At 37.2% G+C, this 18497-nt stretch overlaps 3 protein-coding genes across 3 annotated transcripts; 1 reads left to right on the plus strand and 2 right to left on the minus strand.

The window, feature by feature from the left end:
- Positions 1–311: 311 nt before the first annotated feature.
- On the minus strand, positions 312–7731 carry Atg1 (serine/threonine-protein kinase unc-51-like protein Atg1). The gene is made up of 22 exons (XM_090164103.1): positions 7503–7731; positions 6239–6551; positions 6074–6163; positions 5882–5932; positions 5687–5719; positions 5466–5502; positions 5351–5401; positions 5094–5293; positions 4866–5026; positions 4724–4806; positions 4609–4653; positions 4338–4546; positions 3885–4281; positions 3638–3820; positions 3256–3573; positions 2991–3196; positions 2793–2921; positions 2444–2732; positions 2233–2381; positions 2121–2165; positions 1973–2063; positions 312–1895 (listed from the first exon to the last, which is right to left on the minus strand). The coding sequence occupies exons 2-22, from the start codon at positions 6326–6328 to the stop codon at positions 1819–1821; spliced, it is 2934 nt and encodes a 977-aa protein (XP_090020229.1). The 5' UTR covers positions 6329–6551; positions 7503–7731; the 3' UTR covers positions 312–1818.
- mRpL54 (mitochondrial ribosomal protein L54) lies at positions 7603–8478 on the plus strand. The gene is made up of 2 exons (XM_090164105.1): positions 7603–7994; positions 8047–8478. Exons 1-2 carry the CDS (start codon positions 7904–7906, stop codon positions 8433–8435), a joined length of 480 nt encoding a protein of 159 aa, XP_090020231.1. The 5' UTR covers positions 7603–7903; the 3' UTR covers positions 8436–8478.
- On the minus strand, positions 8451–11308 carry LOC149923159 (ATPase family gene 2 protein homolog B-like). The gene is made up of 9 exons (XM_090164104.1): positions 10437–11308; positions 9855–10364; positions 9632–9796; positions 9366–9575; positions 9154–9313; positions 9073–9095; positions 8877–8984; positions 8681–8803; positions 8451–8627 (listed from the first exon to the last, which is right to left on the minus strand). The coding sequence occupies exons 1-9, from the start codon at positions 11199–11201 to the stop codon at positions 8472–8474; spliced, it is 2220 nt and encodes a 739-aa protein (XP_090020230.1). The 5' UTR covers positions 11202–11308; the 3' UTR covers positions 8451–8471.
- Positions 11309–18497: the final 7189 nt, after the last annotated feature.

The raw sequence follows: 18497 nt of genomic DNA on the forward strand, positions 1-18497 counted from the left end.
TCCCACCCCCTCAATTGAAATCCAGCGTTATCTTTACTTTTTTTTTACCGGTATCCTTAATTATAAGGCTTTTTTAAGAGGTACAAGATGAGCTACTCAAAATTTTTAAAAAATACCGTAAAAACTAGTTTCAACATACGTAAAACCAATATGGGACATAGGGCGAAACATTCTTCAAATTTCCCAACACAAATTCACCCCAAAAACCGCTTAAAAATAATTTAGATCACTATAGTTGTCATCCCCAATGAAAAATAGTTATTTTTTTAAATTTTTTATTACTATTGTAGGACAGATTCGCGTGCTTTTTTTTAAGTATTGCGACTTTTTGAGTCCTGAATTGCACTGTTCAACATTTCCATCATAATAAAAATAAACAGAAACTGTACATAGTAAAACACCAATATACACATAATGTTATACACCTTATATCCTAAATTAATATAGGACTAGCGAGAACCTCCTTTCAATTTTATATTTCAGTTGATTTCCTTATGTTTATTATTTACTTTGTACATGTTTCGCTGTAGTAAACGAATGTAAAACCCAAAATATTCAAACTTGTACATGAAATATACATTGGAGTTAATGGGTTTTTCAATAGAGTTTAGTAGTTATGAAGAAAAAGGGGGTTTCAAAATTACATCACTCCTAATCGATACAAGCCACCTACCACTTTCTTCAACAATATGTTCACACACGTAGCTTACAATTTGCCAAAAACTAAAGAGTTTCGTTTAAGCTTCTTTAAATTAGATTATATACATGAGAGTAAATAAAGGATATTTACAATTTTTGTAGTAAAAAATGCTTTCAAAATGCAATATTTATAAAGTTTCGAAACACTTTAGAGCATTTTCACGTGTCAACTATTATTCAAAGGCTGTTAATAATTTATGTAAATCCCCTAGGGCTATTAATGTCAACTAATAAGGATTAGCTATATGATAATGTAGATACCAATCAAACAACTACACACTACTTTTACACACACATTCGCATAATTTATAGTTTTATACTTCGTCATCTTTATCTAAAATCAAGCTACACAGCCTTTGGCACACTCAAATCTATTCTCTTCTTTTTTAAAGGCCTAAAATTATTTAAACCATACATCGGAAATATATCTAACTTAACTTTAGTTTGATAAAAGATCCAGCCTTTTAAACGTTTTTTTTTTTTTTTACAAGTCAGTCTAATTACAATTATCTCCTCATTCAAATATATTTCCAATACTAAATAAAGCTAATTGTAAAATTTTTGTATTTCTTTTCTTTCCATACATAAAAAAGGGTACTATCGCTTTCCCAATTTTAAATTTTGAACGAGTTTTCAACTTTTCTATGATAAAAAAGGAACTTTAGGCCGCATTTCTATTTTTTTTTGCCTTATCTTATCACCTTATTTCTAAGCATCCTGTATGATGATATGTAAACAATTTACCAGTCGTAAAGTCATTTACACAATTTGAAACCTTTCAGTACAGTTAAGATACACACCGGATAAGGTAAAACGCGCACTTAAATTTTCTTTCACATAGATTTTCAATTTTTCATGTCAGCTCTTACTTTTTAGGCGTAGTTTGTTTTAGCTTCATAGATAACGTACTTTATCTAATTCTAAATTAAATTAAACAACTACTGAATCTAGTAGCTATGCCTAACTTACACGATTAAAATATTACATAAAGAGTATTTATTAAATAAAATTAAACCTAGGTGTTAAAAGAAAACTAAAAACAATAAAGCTCTACCTTATTCAGTTCCTGTACATTTTCAGTTTGGTCGAGATCGTTATTTACTTTGCATAATAATTGATTTAAGTGGTAGCATCATACGCACACACGAAACCTTGACTTTGAAGAACAAAGAGTCGTTTTTCAACCGCATCTTTATCTAGAAACAAATAGAGAATACCTTTTCTTAATAGTACTTATAGTTAATTTTAAAAATGCCCTTAAAATGGTACGCACATCGTAAAAGAACTCTCCTATCATCATCAAATTCAACTTGTTGGGCCAAACTATGCAATAATATTTGCGCAGTTTGATAATGGTGAAAACACTGAAATTATAAAATAATTAGGAAAAACCATTACTGCCATTATAATTGTCAATTTACTTCTTCGGGATTTCCAAATAATTCTTTCAGGGCTGCAGACTGACACTGTAATAACATATGAAAAAAATAATGTAAGGGCTGAATTTGAAAAAAAAATTCAGTATTAAATTACCATTTCAATAGCATGATCATAAAGGAGTCGGTCTGCGGTGAGACTAGAAGCAAGGGGATCCACTCCAACCCCTTTCAACAGAGTAGGCGAGTCCAAGGCTTTACAAGTCTCCAAACACAAGTGAAAGCGATCTTTCATTGTTTTCAGTACTAAAATTAAGAGGATAATTTTTAGTATACTACACTGATGGCTATAGGAAGTTGTCTCATACCATTCCTAACTGAGGAAGATGGCCTCAGTTTCCCAGCTTGAACCTCCTGTCTCGAAAGTTGTAAAGAAGATGAGAGAAGTTGTAGGGCTCTCATGTAAAGAACCAGTTGCTCTGCTCGTTTGTAGCTATCAGAGGATGTGTTCCCCATTGCAGTTGCGTTATTACTCGCCGCCAAGACGGGAGAGGTTGCATTTGGGTTTGACCCTGGACTGGAAGAGGGAGAATTATTTGCTTGGTTGTTTGCTCTTTGTTGTTCTGCCGTTTGGCAAGACTCTTGTCTACTTGATTTCTGTAGAAACAAAAGGTATTAGTATTACGATAAGTACATAAACTTCCAACCTTATATTACATCTCTCCTCGCATTTGATGAATGCGTTAGAACACCAAATGGTGTCGCTTTCGATTCGGCCAGTTCCAATATACAATCAACCAATGCCAAAACAAAGTTAAGTTTGGCTAGAGTTTCATTGTGTTCTCTCTGAAATATGTGAAATAAATTAAATTACTTATTTTAATTACTAATATTTGTAAAAGCACTGGACAATACTTCAAAAAGAGTTTCCTCTGACAATTCGGGAGCAACAAAAGTCAGAGGCCCATCCATTCCATTAGCACTAGGCAAGGACGAGCATCGTGAAATTGGCTGAGGAGGTGAAACTCCAGAAGACAGAGCCAAATGACTTTCGGATTGATTTCTATGGCAACGTCTCTGTCTACGGTTTTCAGACATCGAGCCCTCAGTCCCATTAGTACCTAAAACCACAAAAGCAAGTTAGGTAAACAAAGACGTTCAAATACATCCCAAAACTTGCCCTGCGGCCAAAAATTTGGTTGATGATGAGGACTCATGTCCGGCAGTGTGAAGGCGCGACCAGAACCAAAAGCAACTTGAAATGGAGCAGGATTTGGTGAAGTGACATCCATACCAGCTTGGTTTAAATTAGATCCATAAGAGTCATTTGCTGGCCTCTTTTGGGATGAGAAAGGAACAAGCGATGGTTCAGTTCGATTTTGTTCGGCCCATCCCGTTCTCATAGGGTTAGTCAGTTTCTCCTCATCAAGCACCAAATTGTTTTGTTGGAAATCCAGAATAGGAGATAATACTGGGTTCCCATTCATTCTCACGAGAGCTAACAAACAATGTTTAATAAAATTATAATTTGATTAATATAAGTTATTAGATCAATGGCGTACAATTTCTACGGATGTAGCCAGCAGCACCAAGGCCAGAGGACTGGTGTATTAAATATCCTGGGTTTACAATAACTCCTGTTCCAGGAATGAAACTAGAGGGTGGAGGAGTAGTTCCCGTACTACTTCTGCTCCCACTGAGACTTCTTGTCCTTCCACCCGGAGGCGTTCCAATAACAAATTGAACTATAGTAATGAGCAAAATTAATAACGCAATCAAAATGTGGAAAAAATACAACTAAAATATTACTGGAAGGTGGAGATATGGATGCAAGATCTGGAATTCCCCTGCTTTTCTCACTAGATAATGATGAAGAAGAGGAAGATTCGTGTAGGCCTCCAGTTCGTGACTTCCCAACACCAGGTGATCCTGCCACTGGTGATTTACTCTTTATTGGTGGCGAAGCTTGAGGAAGTGACATTTCCTGAGCTAAGCTTCTTTGAATTTGCTCATAAGCTTCCTTCTGGGTTGGGACTGGTACTGGTTCAGTATTTAGATGATGTCCACCTCGAGAAGCATTTACTGGATTGGGGGAATTCCTTCCCACGTAAGGTGTGTTAGCATTATTTGCCGAATGACTGGAGATTTCGCATATATTGCCACTGGAAGTCTCATTACCAACACATTCAGGAACAAAAACAAAATCCTGTGAAAATAAAGAGATTAAAACTGAGAAAATTGTCACTAAAAGAATAAACCTACCTGCTCATCCGGGGACGACAATGTTCCCCCATCACCCATATTTCGTACATTGCCTCTGGCATTGCTAGCCAATTGAGGAGATGTAGTTTCCATAGGATTTTCTCCCCATGATGATAAACGAGGCGAAACAGGTATGTCTGTAGGTGACATACCACTGCCAGCTGCCATAGGAGAGCTTGACCTTCGGTGAGGAACTGGCATTGGTGAACCTTGACACACAAAATCATATATGTTAAAAAGTAATACACTAATATAAGAGGACTGTATTTACTAAGTTTAGTCGTTGATTTCAGAAAGGGATGGGTGAAGAATTCATCTATTAATTATTTATTAAAAAAATTAGGTGACATTTCTTTTCTTCCAAATTTATTTTTTAAATTTCTTACCAAATTCCATTCTGTCTTTTGAATTTCGTTTTAAAAGTCTCAATAATAAATTAGTCAGATCAGTGGATGTGTCACTCGGTATTCTGTAATCAAATTTTAAATATTATAAATCACATTAGAAAATGAGAGTTAATTTTCATACTTTGGAAGCAGGTTTGCATTTTTTTCATAAAATTGCTTCAGAGCTTGAGGTGTTTGAGCTTGGAACGGAGCTTTTCCAGTTAAGCACTGAAACACAATCGTCCCTATGCTCCAAAGATCAGCTTTAGCATCATACTGTAGTGACATAATAACTTCAGGAGCCTAAAATGTACGCAATCATTGTTAAATTTAAACTTACACAGAAATGTATGGTAGATATGTATCGTACCATATACATTGGAGAACCGCACAAAGTAGCTGCCATATTGCCATCTTGCAGGAAACGTGCAAACCCAAAATCGGCTATTTTTAACACTATTTCAGTAGGAGGTGGATTTACACGACCTGCTGCGTGGCATAAAAGAATGTTCTGTGGTTTTAAATCCCTATGTACAACTCCTTTCTGGTATAGAGCTCTCATGGCACCAGCTAAAGAGTGTAAGAAGAATTAAACTTACGATTAAGTTCACATGTATTAATTCATACCAATTTGCCTCAAAAATGAACGTATAGTGTCTTCACTCAGGGTCCCTTTGGCTTTAAAACGATAGTAAACATTTAGATAAGGGTCTAATTGTTGTCACAAGAAAGAAATAATTACCATGCAAGTAATCGGCCAAATCTCCTCCATTACAGAACTTTAGATAATAATAATAAATACAATTAACAATTTTATCTTAAACATAATAGTTTTAAAGGGTTAGAGATAAGAAAATCTATAAAAAAAATTAAAATTTAAGTCTAAATAGACATTTACCAATAAAACTTGAAAATTTACGTCTATAACCCTTTTGAAATATAAAATAATTCAATATAACATACTTCCATAACTAGGTACACGTGATGAGCAGTTTCCTAATGAATAAATAAAAAATGTAGAAAATTGTCTTTGAATTGTGCCTACACATTTTATCAGTATTCTAACAATGACTATACACATAACATATTTTTGTATGATTATGTAATGTCAAAGAGCTCTGGCTAAAAACCTAGATTCTAAGATATTCTTAGAATTACTTTGCAATCCAGTAATGCCACTACATTTTCATGATGAAGTTCCGTAAGTTCCTAAAAGTTGAAAAATTAAATATTTAAGTCATAACCAATGTTATTGAGAAATACGTATGACACACCAGCTCAAGGAATGTAATACATTATAGAATGCAAAGGCAAAGTAAATGCCAAACACTTAAGGATTCAGAGAATTACCTTGAGTATTTTTATTTCCTTTCCCAATAAATTTTGTGACTTTGCCAAGTTCTTTTTAGTGATACTCTTGATGGCAACAAGAGTATTGCGCTGAATAAATGGAATAAAAAAAAAATAAATCTAGGTCCTAGGCTCTATAAAGATGTTTATACGTAATTTACATACTGCTTTATGTCTGCCTTTAAAGACCACCGCAAATGCACCATGACCAATGAGATCTTTGGTGTTATACTCAAAATCTCCGATAGTTTCCATAGTAAATTTGTTTAGTTTTTCTTTTCAGGTGGTACAATGGGTAGTAATAAAAGGCTCACGCATTTAGCGAGTTATTTTTTTAATGTAATAGCAATACGCGATGTTATGGCACTCATGATTGTCCAGGAAAGTGACATATCCTACATCTTGAATGATGTACTTTCACGTCACAACGTTCCATAATCAAAATTGGGTTGAAATTTGTAAACCATTGTAATTTTTTCTGTAAAATATATCACTTCTTAGCTAACCACATCAATAATAATAATACCCACACCAAACTTATATACCTTTTATAAGTCAACTTTTTTAAAGTTTTCCAAAAAATAATAATGCACTATTTTTTAATCATTATAATCTGCCCATTTATATACCTTAAAGTGAAAAAGAATTGGCTTACACAAGGTAGTGGCATTGAACTTTAACAGATTTGAGGTTTTCCCTGAACAAAATGTAATACTATCCATTTTAAGAATCCATTTCCCACGAAACAATATACTTTAACTAAAGATTGTTATATAAAGAAAGTATAATCAAAAGGTAAACAGGTAATCAGTTTAAACACCGAGGGGCAAAACACAACCAATTTGCTTGTGCTATTTCTTACAGATTACTCTAACATTAACAAAAAAGCCATGTGGAAGCTTGTTCAGACACTTAAACTGGCCATAAAACAACCAACGACAGGGAAGCTAAAACATTTTTATGTTTAAGCAACTACAATGTGTGATGTAAAGTTAAATAATTGTGATATTCTTAAAACCCATAAAGGTATAAATAGAGCTAATAATTTATTTGGGATAGTGAAATTGATTTAAAATGGTAAAAAACCATTAAAACAATGAAAGCAAAAGCTGTTAAGTTAATGAAATTCAAAATTTCTTGTAACTATGGTAAAACGATTTAGTGGTTTGTAGATTGTAGGTACTGCAATAAAATCTTTGGTTAATTATGGGATAGCTGTGTTTTAAAATTACATAATAATTTCGAAGGGTATTAATTAAATCCTACCAAGGCCTCATGTATTTTAAAGGGACAGACAATAACAAAGGCCTATTATTAACATTATGCTTAAAATTGTTCAATTACTTGAATACAATCGCAAATTAATGCACAATACTAGCTCATAGAGTTATTATCACATGCAAAACAAATTATTTAAAGACATATTTACATATTTTTTAGGAAGCCAAATTCATTGTAATCCAAAAAAACTTAACTTCCAAGATCAAACTGTTCAAACCCAACTTCGTCACTCGCGTCTTGCCATCAAGCGTGGTTCCCATTCAACAACAAAAAAGAAGGCAAAAGTAATCTCTTCGCAATACTATTTTCACGGCCCCTATTTCCTGTCGTTGAAAACGAGGCGAATAAGGCATTTTTTAGCCTCACGTAAATGCAGCGAAGCTTACGCAAAAGATTGATATCTGATTGGTGAAAATAGTTCTTATTTTTGTATCATGTACCCGAAACGTGAACGCCCTTAGAGGTCACGAACTTTGTTTTAGATTTATTTCTAATCTGAAAGTGTCAATATACAGATATAAAAACCATCGTTAACGAACAAAAAAAAACATGAACTTTTATTTACGCGTGAGAAGTGTACTTTTACCTCCCAAAATATTGAAACATGCAAAAGCAAATTACTCCGTCAAAAAAGCTGAAGGTATATTTTGTATAAATTTTATAGCAAAAATCTCAAGTATCTTAATCCTTAGTTAAAGGAAAAGTAACAGCAACCACAGGAAAAAAGAGGTTGCCAGTTGAAACAGATCCAGTTAAACTAACAACTCAGGTTTGCGGCTTAAATTTCTATAAGACTGGTGAAGAAGTGAAGCTAAAACCAGATGAAGAATATCCAGAATGGCTTTGGACGCTAAGAATGGGAAAGCCCCCTTCACTGGAAGATTTAGACCCAAATACAATAGAATATTGGGAAAGGGCGGCTGATTTACAAACTCAGCGTAATATGAGACTTAAAAAAGGCGCTAAATTTGGGAGAATGGTTGTTAATAATAGGGAAAAACTGGCGGAATTAAAAGATTTAAGATTTAGAGCCTTAGCCGGTCATCATTATGATGCTGGAATTGACGAGCAATTTAAATAAGCTTAAAACTTGCATTTGAAAATAAATTTATTTGCATTACTCATTTGGTATATTATATTTTTTACAAATTTCATCAAACCAATTTAATTGTTGACTGGTTAACGATGGCTTCACCATTTTTAATGCGTGATTGAAATGCGATGCATTTAAACTGATACAGTTTATATTTTCATCCATAGCATTTAAAGCCGCCTATAATTGAGATTGAGTATGAAAAAGAAAAGAAAAATATATTGACTTCTCACCTCTTGACAAAGGTTTTTTAAGTCGGCTCCAGAGAATAAGTCAGTTTCTTTAGCTAAATATTCAACATCAACATCCTGCACTGGCAATTTTCCCAAAATGTTTTCTAGAATCGCTTTCCTTTCCTAATAGAAATTTCATTATTATAATATTATTTGATTTATTTCAAAAGTTAAGCACATAAAATTTAAATATTACTGCAAATTTTGGCTGTCCAACAAAAACTATGGAATCAAACCTCCCTGGTCTTAAAAGAGCCGCATCCAATAAATCAAACCGATTTGTAACTCCAATTACAATCACATTCTACTCAAATAAAAACTACTATAGTTACGATTATTGTTTCCTTGATAGAGAGATGTTTTATTAATCGCAGGTTTCCCTAATGACTTACATCTTTCTCCTCTGAAGATGCACCTATGTTAAGAAAAAAATTATTAGCTGATAACAGAGTTAGAATTGTGAAATTTCTTACAAAATCCATCCATTTCATTTAGTAAAGCAGAAAGCACTTGTTCTTGAACACCTCTCTGTATAGAACTAGACTTAGAGCCATATTCCCGGGAACCAACCAGAGAATCAATCTCATCAAAAAACACAATAGCTGGTGTAGCTGATCTAGCAGCTTCAAAAATCTTAAGGAAAATTATAGTTAGGTCTTAAATTGAAACAGCAGTCATGGTGTACCTCTGTTATAGTTCTTGAAGAATCCCCCACAAATGGAGAGAAAATCTGAGCTGGACTCGCAGAAAGAAAAGTTGCTTTGCACATTGAAGCCACTGCCCGAATCAGAGTAGTTTTGCAACACCCAGGTGGTCCAAAAAGTAAAACACCTTTGGGATGTTTCAATCCCAAGCGTTTGAATGATTTTGAGTACATTAGCGGCCATTCAACTGCCTAAAAAAACCTCTATTTTAATAACTTTACATTGCAACCAATTTTGAAACATATACCATTTTTATCCTTTTCTTTATTTTTTCCATTCCTATAATATCCTCCCATTCAACAGGTGTTAGTTGTATTTTCCAATCACTCATTGATTTATAAGCGGCAGGTCTGACTACTAAGAAAGCTTTAGATACATCTTCTAACGTGATTTTATCAGATATATTTTCTACCTGCAATTGGAACTTAAGCATTAGTTTAAAATTTAAGTATTGAAAAAAAAATATTAACATTTTTATCTTGAAAATGTAAGAAGACAATATTCTGCCATAAATTGAGCAAATCTGATGTCCCATATCCTGGCGTCTTCTCACCTATCGATTCAATATTTACTTCATCAGATAAGTGGTTTTCGCACAGGTTTTTCAGAATTTCAATCCTTTCTCCATATGACAGCCCTCCTATAACCACTTTCTTGTCGAGTCTTCCAGGTCTCAAAATAGACGGATCCACATCATTTATTGTCCGCAGTGTTCCAATTACGGCTATGTTTAAACCAATTTCTTCATCCAGAAATTGTAAAAAAGCTGTTAATAGCCTTTTCGATAGTCCTGCTTGCGATCTTGAGCATGAAAATATTATGTCCATATCTTCCAGTATTAGCACAACTGTACTTTTTGCAGACCATTCATACGCTTTAAATAATTTATCTTTCAATAGCGCCACAGTTTGCTCTATTGAATCTCTGAGAATTTCTGAAGGTCTTATAACAAATTTCATTGCGCCACATTTATAAACACACTAAAAATGTAGTAAAATTATAATAAACTGGCACTATCTATTCAGACTACCTGATTAATATTCTTTACTTACTCGGGATATTAATTGGTCTAAATGAAATTTGGAGGGATCTACAATGACCAATCCTTTGATACCTTGAAAACCAATGGGGCTATACGTAATTCCACTTTGAAATATTGCAGTCAACAAAGAAATGATATTTTGTTCAACTTGGTCACCATGCTCACCCCTTTTTAACACGTGCTTCGACATATTTAAACGTTCATTGAAGTAATCAAGTTCCATTTCATCAATAATTTCTACACTGGTATTACTCGTAACTTTTGCAACTTGATTATGTATTAAGCCATCAATTTCCACTTTAATAACCGCAAGACCCATAAGCTTTGCTAAAGGATGATTTTGGCAGGTAACTAAGCATTCTGATAATAGTCCATAATTCTTGAGTATGTATTTAACCCATTTAGAATTAACCTTCGCACCTTTCCTTCTGAAACAATCATTTTTATATATAGCTAACACCCTAATACTTTCAACTTTTTGGGTCTTTAAAACGGCTACACTCTTAACATCACTTTTTCTTAACAATTTACTGGTATTTAAACTAGACGGTACAGCAAATGTTACATATTCTTCAGATTTAACTACACCTATGCCATTATTATCAAACCACCTGAGTAATTTAAGATTTAAAGAACACACAAGAAGTTCTAATTCTGTTTGAATCGAGATATAGTCACCAATTTTTCCATTTTCAATCACATTAGTGAAGATGCTTTCACACATCATTTTAAATTTTAACGAGTAAACAACAGCAACCACGTGGATATCCAGCATGTACGAGGAGCATGTATGACATTTAGGCTTAGAGCAGACGAAACATTTTTATTCAGTTCAGTTCAGCTCTTTTCCCACCCCTGATAGGTAACATTTGCTTTAGGTAGCTCACTATCGCTTCGCGTTAGGGGCATAGTGAGGGGGAACGCGGTTGTGTCAGCACGTTGGTCGTTTGTTAGGTTTTCCAATCGCCTACCATTTATCAAGAAGGTGGCCATAGTAGTCTTCATTGTTAAATAGGTTCAATTCCTTTGAAAAAAGTTTGACGGCAATACAGAGCTCTCTTTTGTCGGAATTGGACCGTAGAGATAATGTAACAATAAAGAGGTGTGAAGAAATTGAGCAGAGGCAGCTAGCCCAAGAGAAAAACACAGCTGGTACAGGTGGACGAAGTCCAGGAATTAGTGCAACAATTGAATTCGATCTTTTCCCCCGAGAAGCTGAAACAACAAAAGGAGGAAACGGAGCTCTTGCGTGAAACAGTTAACGCTTTATCAGGGCAAGTGGAGATTCTTAAATTGAAACTAAACGAAAACACTACAGAAAAATAACTACAAGGTGTCCGGAAGGGCTCCAGTGGAGAATCTTGTCGCTTTTGGGGTTGCATTCGATGACTTGGGTACGCCGATAGAAGCGGAAAATTGGTTGCGTAAGAACCTTGAGTTGGAAGAGTCTTTTTCGTTTTCTGTCTCTACGTGCACGCGTTTTGGAAAAGGGAAGGAGAAAACTAGAGAAGAGTCGGGCCCACTTTTTTCCGGCCCGACCCAGGGCCGGATTAAGGGGGGGGGGCAGAGGGAGCAATTGCCCTCGGGCGCCATCCAAATAGGGGCGCCGAAGAAATCTTGTTATACCCATAGCCATAAGTGGTATTACTCTAAGTACCCAAGACGCGCTGTTCTCTGGGACGTGTTCTCCCCCTTTTCGTGACGTCAGCACGTAAGGTGGTGCAGGGGGCCGTTGCGAGCGCGAAAACCCCTCGAGAGAATCGAAGAGAGAAAGATTTGAATTTTATTTCTGCTAGTGGCGCCCACTAGTGTTCCAAACGGGAATTAACGGGGCGTTTGAAACTCATCGGGTTAGGCCGTTTCTCTTGTATAGGAGATTTTGGGGGAAAGAATATTCAAAACTATCCCCCTCTCCGCGAATCAAGCCGAGCCTCGGGAATCGTGAGGAAACTCGAGAGACATTAATTTTTGGTTTTCCCTTCGGTTTTCTATTAACCGAGCACTAAGGCGTAAGCTTACCGCGGCAATAGTTAGCATTCATTTTAATAGTAGGTAGAGGTAGTTCTATTTTAGAGAGAGAGAGTTGGGCACACTGACTCGCATGGCCCCCATAGAAGCCGTTCGAACTTGGGTACTTAGAGTAATACCACTTATGCCATAGCGAATTCGGAAAACACAAAAACATCAAAAAATAAAATTTACCCGTTTCAAATTTGAATAATGGCATTGTTACACACTTTATTGTCTTTTTTAAAAGTTAGTTTTAGTGACTGAGAGAGAAGAACGTAGCCCCGTTTTGATCATAGGCTAGCATAACAGCAACGAGCAAACTCGTGTTGAGGCGATAATGTTCCGACACCTAGCACCATCCACGGCAATCGCGTTTCTCCTCGGGATATAGATTCTTTTACGCGCGTATTTCATGGGAGTCGCCATTACCGTGCTACACGCGAGAGAACGGGTTTTGGGGAAAGAACTTTCCACAGTAGAGCTACGCACAGTACGTCTATGGCAGCTGCCTGTGTAGCAAATCGTGGGAGGGTCCTTGATGGGGGTAAAGACGCGCGTAAAAGAGTGTATACTTCCCTACTGTTAGTGACGTCATCTGGGAATCTTCTACTCGTCGCTGTAAATGTTAGCCCTAGTTGTATTTTGATTGTTTTTTATTAAACTTTTTATAACAGTCAATGTTATAATATAGACGGTAATTGTTGGTTTTTTAGATTTGGATTTTCAAATGTAAATAAACTTTAAATCATAATTTAAAAAGGTTTTAATTCCCAGCTCAACCTACAACTTTTTAATGTAATTTTTAAATATATCGCGTGTTAAACGGGCATTCAATATTTATTAGGTAATTGTTAAGTTAATTACGGTTATTGGACATTAAGATCGGTAACAAGTAATACAGTTTTAGTGAGTCAACAGACTACAGTGAGATAATGGGCCCCTAAGTGGTATACACAAAATATATATCAATGTATTTTTATTCTAAAAAATATACTATCATACCGAAGAGGGTCGGTTGGAGGGGGGGGAACTGGGGGTTTTGCCAACCCTATTTAAAGGGTTTCTCCGAGAAATTTTCAAGGGGGGGAGTGCTGATGAAGGGTTCACGGAGATTTATTTAAGGGGGGGGGTGCCATTTTGCCAAATGGGCCTCGATTTGCCAACTCTCCAAATTATTGGGGGGCGAGTTCATTTCTTGCACCCCCCAAGGGTACGCCTCAAACACGCTTGGTATCCAAGTGGTTTCCCTCAGAACAGAAACGAAATGCTAAGTTTGGCACCCCCCCTTCGCTCCTCGTGTTCCAAAGGGCGCTCACTCGGAAATTGCCCCCGGGCGAAAGTCGGCTTAATCCGGCCCTGGCCCAACCCGACCCGACCCGAAAAACGTAAAAATAATTTTTGCCCAACCCGACCCGACCCGATAAATTAAAAAATCGATTTTGCCCGGCCTGGCCCGGAAACCCGACAAGACCCGAAAACCAGATAATTCCCGAAAACCCGAACCGACCCGGAAACCCGATAAGACCCGAAGAACCGCCGCAACCCATAGCATGAAGCTTTTTTATTATATAGTGTATATGTAGATATGCAATACAAAATATAACAAGAGGCATTTATTTATTTAAACAATTTTTGTGAAGAACAGTTAGTTGCGAAAGAGTTGAACCTTTTAAATTCGTTCTTCGAGGACCAAGTGTCAGTCCCGTGCTGGAAAATACCCGTTCGTCACTCGTTTGTGACGCGGGAATATCTAGAATTCTTTCAAAGTACGCAGAGACACGCGACTTGCAAATAGGCCTTTCTATAAAGTAACATTGGCCTTCTTGTTTAGATGCCAATTGACGCTAGCATAAACTCTATTTATGTCTTATTAAATCTGGCCGAAAAATCTGCGATAGCGAGCCGAATAGTTGAATATATGCGTGATATACACTCTTTTTCGCGGTCTTTTCCATCCCTCTTTTTGGCCGCCCGCTAGTCGGTCATTAACCACCGGTGGGGGTCTAGGCTCGGGTCTTTGGTCCCAGGATATGGAGAATGGGGGTTAAGGGGGGTAAACTCAACATGGACGCGCCCAGCAAACTAACTGCCTCCATAGTAACGGACTGTGGTGACGCATTTGCGGTGCCTGGTGATATGCGGTCTGACAAGTACGCGGCTCCTAATGAACATGGTGGGGGCACTGCAACTCAAGTTTCTGCTACTGTTAGTTTGCTATCCGAGTTTTCATACAAAGATGTGACCGACGTCATAGCTCGATTGAAAACTGGAAAAGCTGCTGGCCTTGACGGGTTGTATGCTGAGGTTCTGAAGCGTCTTGGTCCAACTGCTAAAACGGCTCTCTGTAAGATATTCCGTGTGCGTGGCAAACGACTAGAGTCACCCTTCTGTATAAAGGCAAGGGAAAGAATGAACTGGAACTCGACTCTTTCCGCCCAATTGCGGTGGCCTCAGTGATGTACAAGTTTTACTCCATGTTGCTCAAAGACAAGCTTAGCGTATATGTCTAGGATTGCGGTCTTCTTAATGAGGAACAAGCGGGCTTTCGTCGGGATAGGAGGATAGCGGATCACCTTTTCGTTGTCACAAGTTTGATAGAGCTGTCGTTTAAGATGAATACACCCTTGGAAGTATCATTTTTGGACTTAAAAAAGGCGTATGACAGCGTTGATAAGTCACTCCTGTGGAAAAGTCTGTTATCAAAAGGTCTCCCATCTGAAATAGTGCGTGACATCTCTATATTGTATACCCACTGTAACTATACCTACAGCCTGCACGGTATTACCACAGGAATGGTCGAGAGTCATTTGGGCTTACGCCAGGGCTGCCCGCTCTCACCTATGCTGTTTATTCTTTATCTGGATGATCTTGCCGTTGAAATCCGATAAGCGAACGTTGGAGCGGAAATTCATGGACCTCACTGGGATGCTTACTCTACGCTGACGACGTGGTGCTTTTTGCGAATAATCATACGGACATGTGTAGGCTACTGGACATTTGTTCAAGTTTTGATTCCCGACGTGGCTTGACCTTTAGTATCGACAAGTCCAACTTTTTGAGTACAAGCCCTATGTCTACCGTCTCACCGGGATATCAGTTACAAGGCAAGCCTACGCAAAGAGTTACTAAATATACTTACCTCGGAGTTACTTTGATGGTCCAGGAAGCTTACCTTGCCCAAATGGAAAAAGACAAAATCGGGAAGTGTAATAAGCTACGTTGGATGGTAAGGAATTTGGCGGAATCGTCGTACAATAAATGCTCTGTTGGACGGACTCTGTGGAAAAGCGCGGCAGTCCCAGTGATTACATATGCCAACGAGGTTATTTGTTACTCCAAGCCAACTAAAACATCTTTGAGCGCGTGCAGCATGAGGTGGGATGCACTGCACTCAATAAAGGGCCAATTACAGCAAACGTTGCAGTTCAGGGTGAAATGGGCTGGAGTTCTATGGAACAGAGGGAGGCCAAAAGCAAACTGAAGTTCTTGGGCCGGTTAAAGTTTATGCCAGAAGCTCGAATCGCAAAAAGAATGATAAACTTTATCAGGTCCAACGTTATACAACTGCATGGACGTTGAGAGTGGCACAACTCGACCGCAGCTAGGGCATTGGGACCCGTCGGGGTACTGCTACCACGTATGATGAGTTGGTTACGACACTTGTGAGGGAAGTCACGGCTGCGGGGCAGCAAAATTGGCGTGCTCTTGTTAAAGGAAAGAAAAGTCTGTCAGTGTACGCCTTACACAAACAGAAGCCTGCGAAGGAATCATGCTACGACGGTAGTTTCAGCGGTGGTTTGCTCTTCCAGGCACGTACAGGGTCGATTCTCGTTGGAACGAGGAGATATGAATTGGACGGTTCTTCCTCAGCTTGCCTCCTATGTGGACATCCCAGTGAGGATTTGGTACATGTTCTCCTATCTTGTCCAGGTACTGCCCAAAATGGATTATTTGATGAGTGGAGGACGATGAATCAGGCCCATAGCCTGGGGGTCGTGTTTGGGCTGGAGGCAGAGAACTGGTGTCCCAGAACTGTACAATCTATCCTCCCAGAACTGTACAATCTATCCTCCCAGAACTGTACAATCTATCCTGTCCTGCTGGAGGTCACAGACGTTAAAAGTTAAGAAGGAAGTTATCGATTCTACCAGTGCTTTCTCTTACTTGAGTTTGGTCCAATGATTATTATGAACTTTGGCTTGCTTCTCGCTCGTCTACACGTTTCTTATATATAGATACGTTCCTTATATTTATAGTTTATTTTTTGTTCAGTTTGTATTGTTTTTTTTTTATTATTCAAAGAAGAAAGGGCTGATTGAGTCTGAGAAGACCGCGAGCCCGACGAAGACACCATCTGATTAATCAGGGCGAGATATGTGTAACAGCCACGCCAACGAGGGGATACGTGGGGCAGGGGTGGGGCCACCCGTGGCGGAAGTATTGCGACCACCCGTTGGGGGATTGGTAGTCGTCCTCACACGGCCATCCACAAACTCTGCCTCCCGGACGCCGGGCACGCGATAGGGTATAGGGGCGCCAAAATTGGTCCATATTATTATATTAGGGGGCGCCAAAATTGCAGCTCGCCCCTGGTGCCATTATCTCTAGCTACGGCCCTGTTGATAGCGTTAGTCCTAGCCATCGAAGGGGATCTGGTACTGGGTTTGGCTCTCCGGGGAGCACTGTCCCCATCGTGGTAATAGCGTTATAATGAACGCCATCCAGGTCAAAATTGTAAATAAATAAAAAAAAAACTGCAGGGAAAAATATAAATTTGGCAAAAAAATATTTCTGTTGAGAAAAAACATAAATTGGGCAAAAAATATTTCTGTTGAGAAAAAATATAAACTGAGCGAAAAAATATTATTTTTGTTGAGAAAAACATTTTCGTTGATAAAAAAATATTTTTGTTGAGAAAAACATTTTCGTTGAGAAAAAAATATTTTTGTTGAGAAAAATATAGTTTTTTGTTATTTTTTCTAAATTCCAATGGCATATTTGTCAGGACCTAGCGGGACCTAGAGGACAGTACCTAGCCATAATCGTACCCAGTATGGTCCAATTCCAATATTTTCTCAACACAAATATTTTTTTCTCAACACAAGTATTTTTTTCTCAACACAAATATTTTTTTCTCAACACAAATTTTTTTTCTCAACATAAATATTTTTTTCTCAACACAAAATATTTTTTCTCACCACAAAATATTTTTATTTTTTATTTTGAAATGAAAGGCGTTAAAAATAATGGTTTTTGCATTGAAATATAAAAAATATCGGTATTTTTTATTTTTATTGCAAAATGTGTGGAAAAAAGTCCATATTTTTTATTTATAATTTTGACCTGGATGGCATTCCATAATTAATGGACTATAATGAAAGAAAAAATTACAAACCAGGTAGTCAGCGTTGCCATAATTAGTATTTTTCGGTATAATTTCCAATAAAACATCCTTCAAGGATTTAATATGTAAAGAAGTAATATTTCCGAGAGCCAGGACCTGCAAGTACTGTTTATATAGTGCTTGTTGAAATAATGGAAACTTTTCACCAGTAAACCGAGCGTCGTGTTTTTTGTCAAAAAAAATCTATCTAGTTAAAAGGGAACACTGTCTTAGAGCCTGTTGCAAAAAAAAAAAATGTTTTTCTAGGATTTGAAAATATAACTTCTATGGTCGAATCCTCGCCAAGCATACTTTTGCAACAGGCCCTTAATACGGTAGTAGCACTCCGTAGCTTTGGCCATGGCCGCCATTTTGGTCGCAAAATTTTTATCTATAGGAAAGGTGACATACTAGAACGTCGCAGTGCCATTACTCTAATGTCGCATACCGTATAGGTGGAAAGTTTCCATTATTTCAACAAGCACTATATAAACAGTGTACTGCAGGTCCTGGCTCTCGAAAATATTACTTCTTGACACTTATTTGAAGATGTATTATTGTATATTTTCTTTGCTTTAACATTTCTTTCGATTTCAGTTTCCACTCAAGTAAGTCCGGCTATTCCAATTTAAAACCTAGTAAACAACAATTTTTCAAATTCGAGAAATTTAATTTATT

This window comes from Leiobunum rupestre, chromosome 11 (assembly GCF_980474605.1).
Source record: "Leiobunum rupestre chromosome 11, qqLeiRupe1.1.hap1, whole genome shotgun sequence".
Taxonomy (NCBI): Eukaryota; Metazoa; Arthropoda; class Arachnida; order Opiliones; family Sclerosomatidae; genus Leiobunum; species Leiobunum rupestre.

Excerpts from the sequence above, each read along its gene's own strand:
- LOC149923159 (XM_090164104.1), bottom strand. The coding sequence starts at position 11,201 with ATGCTGGATATCCACGTGGTTGCTGTTGTTTACTCGTTAAAATTTAAA. Across the intron at positions 8,985-9,072 it reads CATCTTCAGAGGAGAAAGAT|AATGTGATTGTAATTGGAGT; the intron begins GTAAGTCATTAG and ends TTATTTGAGTAG. Across the intron at positions 8,628-8,680 it reads TAAAAAACCTTTGTCAAGAG|GCGGCTTTAAATGCTATGGA; the intron begins GTGAGAAGTCAA and ends TCTCAATTATAG.
- Atg1 (XM_090164103.1), bottom strand. The coding sequence starts at position 6,328 with ATGGAAACTATCGGAGATTTTGAGTATAACACCAAAGATCTCATTGGT. Across the intron at positions 3,821-3,884 it reads ATCCATATCTCCACCTTCCA|TTCAATTTGTTATTGGAACG; the intron begins GTAATATTTTAG and ends TCATTACTATAG. Across the intron at positions 2,382-2,443 it reads ATCTTCCTCAGTTAGGAATG|TACTGAAAACAATGAAAGAT; the intron begins GTATGAGACAAC and ends TCTTAATTTTAG.
- mRpL54 (XM_090164105.1), top strand. The coding sequence starts at position 7,904 with ATGAACTTTTATTTACGCGTGAGAAGTGTACTTTTACCTCCCAAAATA. Across the intron at positions 7,995-8,046 it reads CTCCGTCAAAAAAGCTGAAG|TTAAAGGAAAAGTAACAGCA; the intron begins GTATATTTTGTA and ends CTTAATCCTTAG.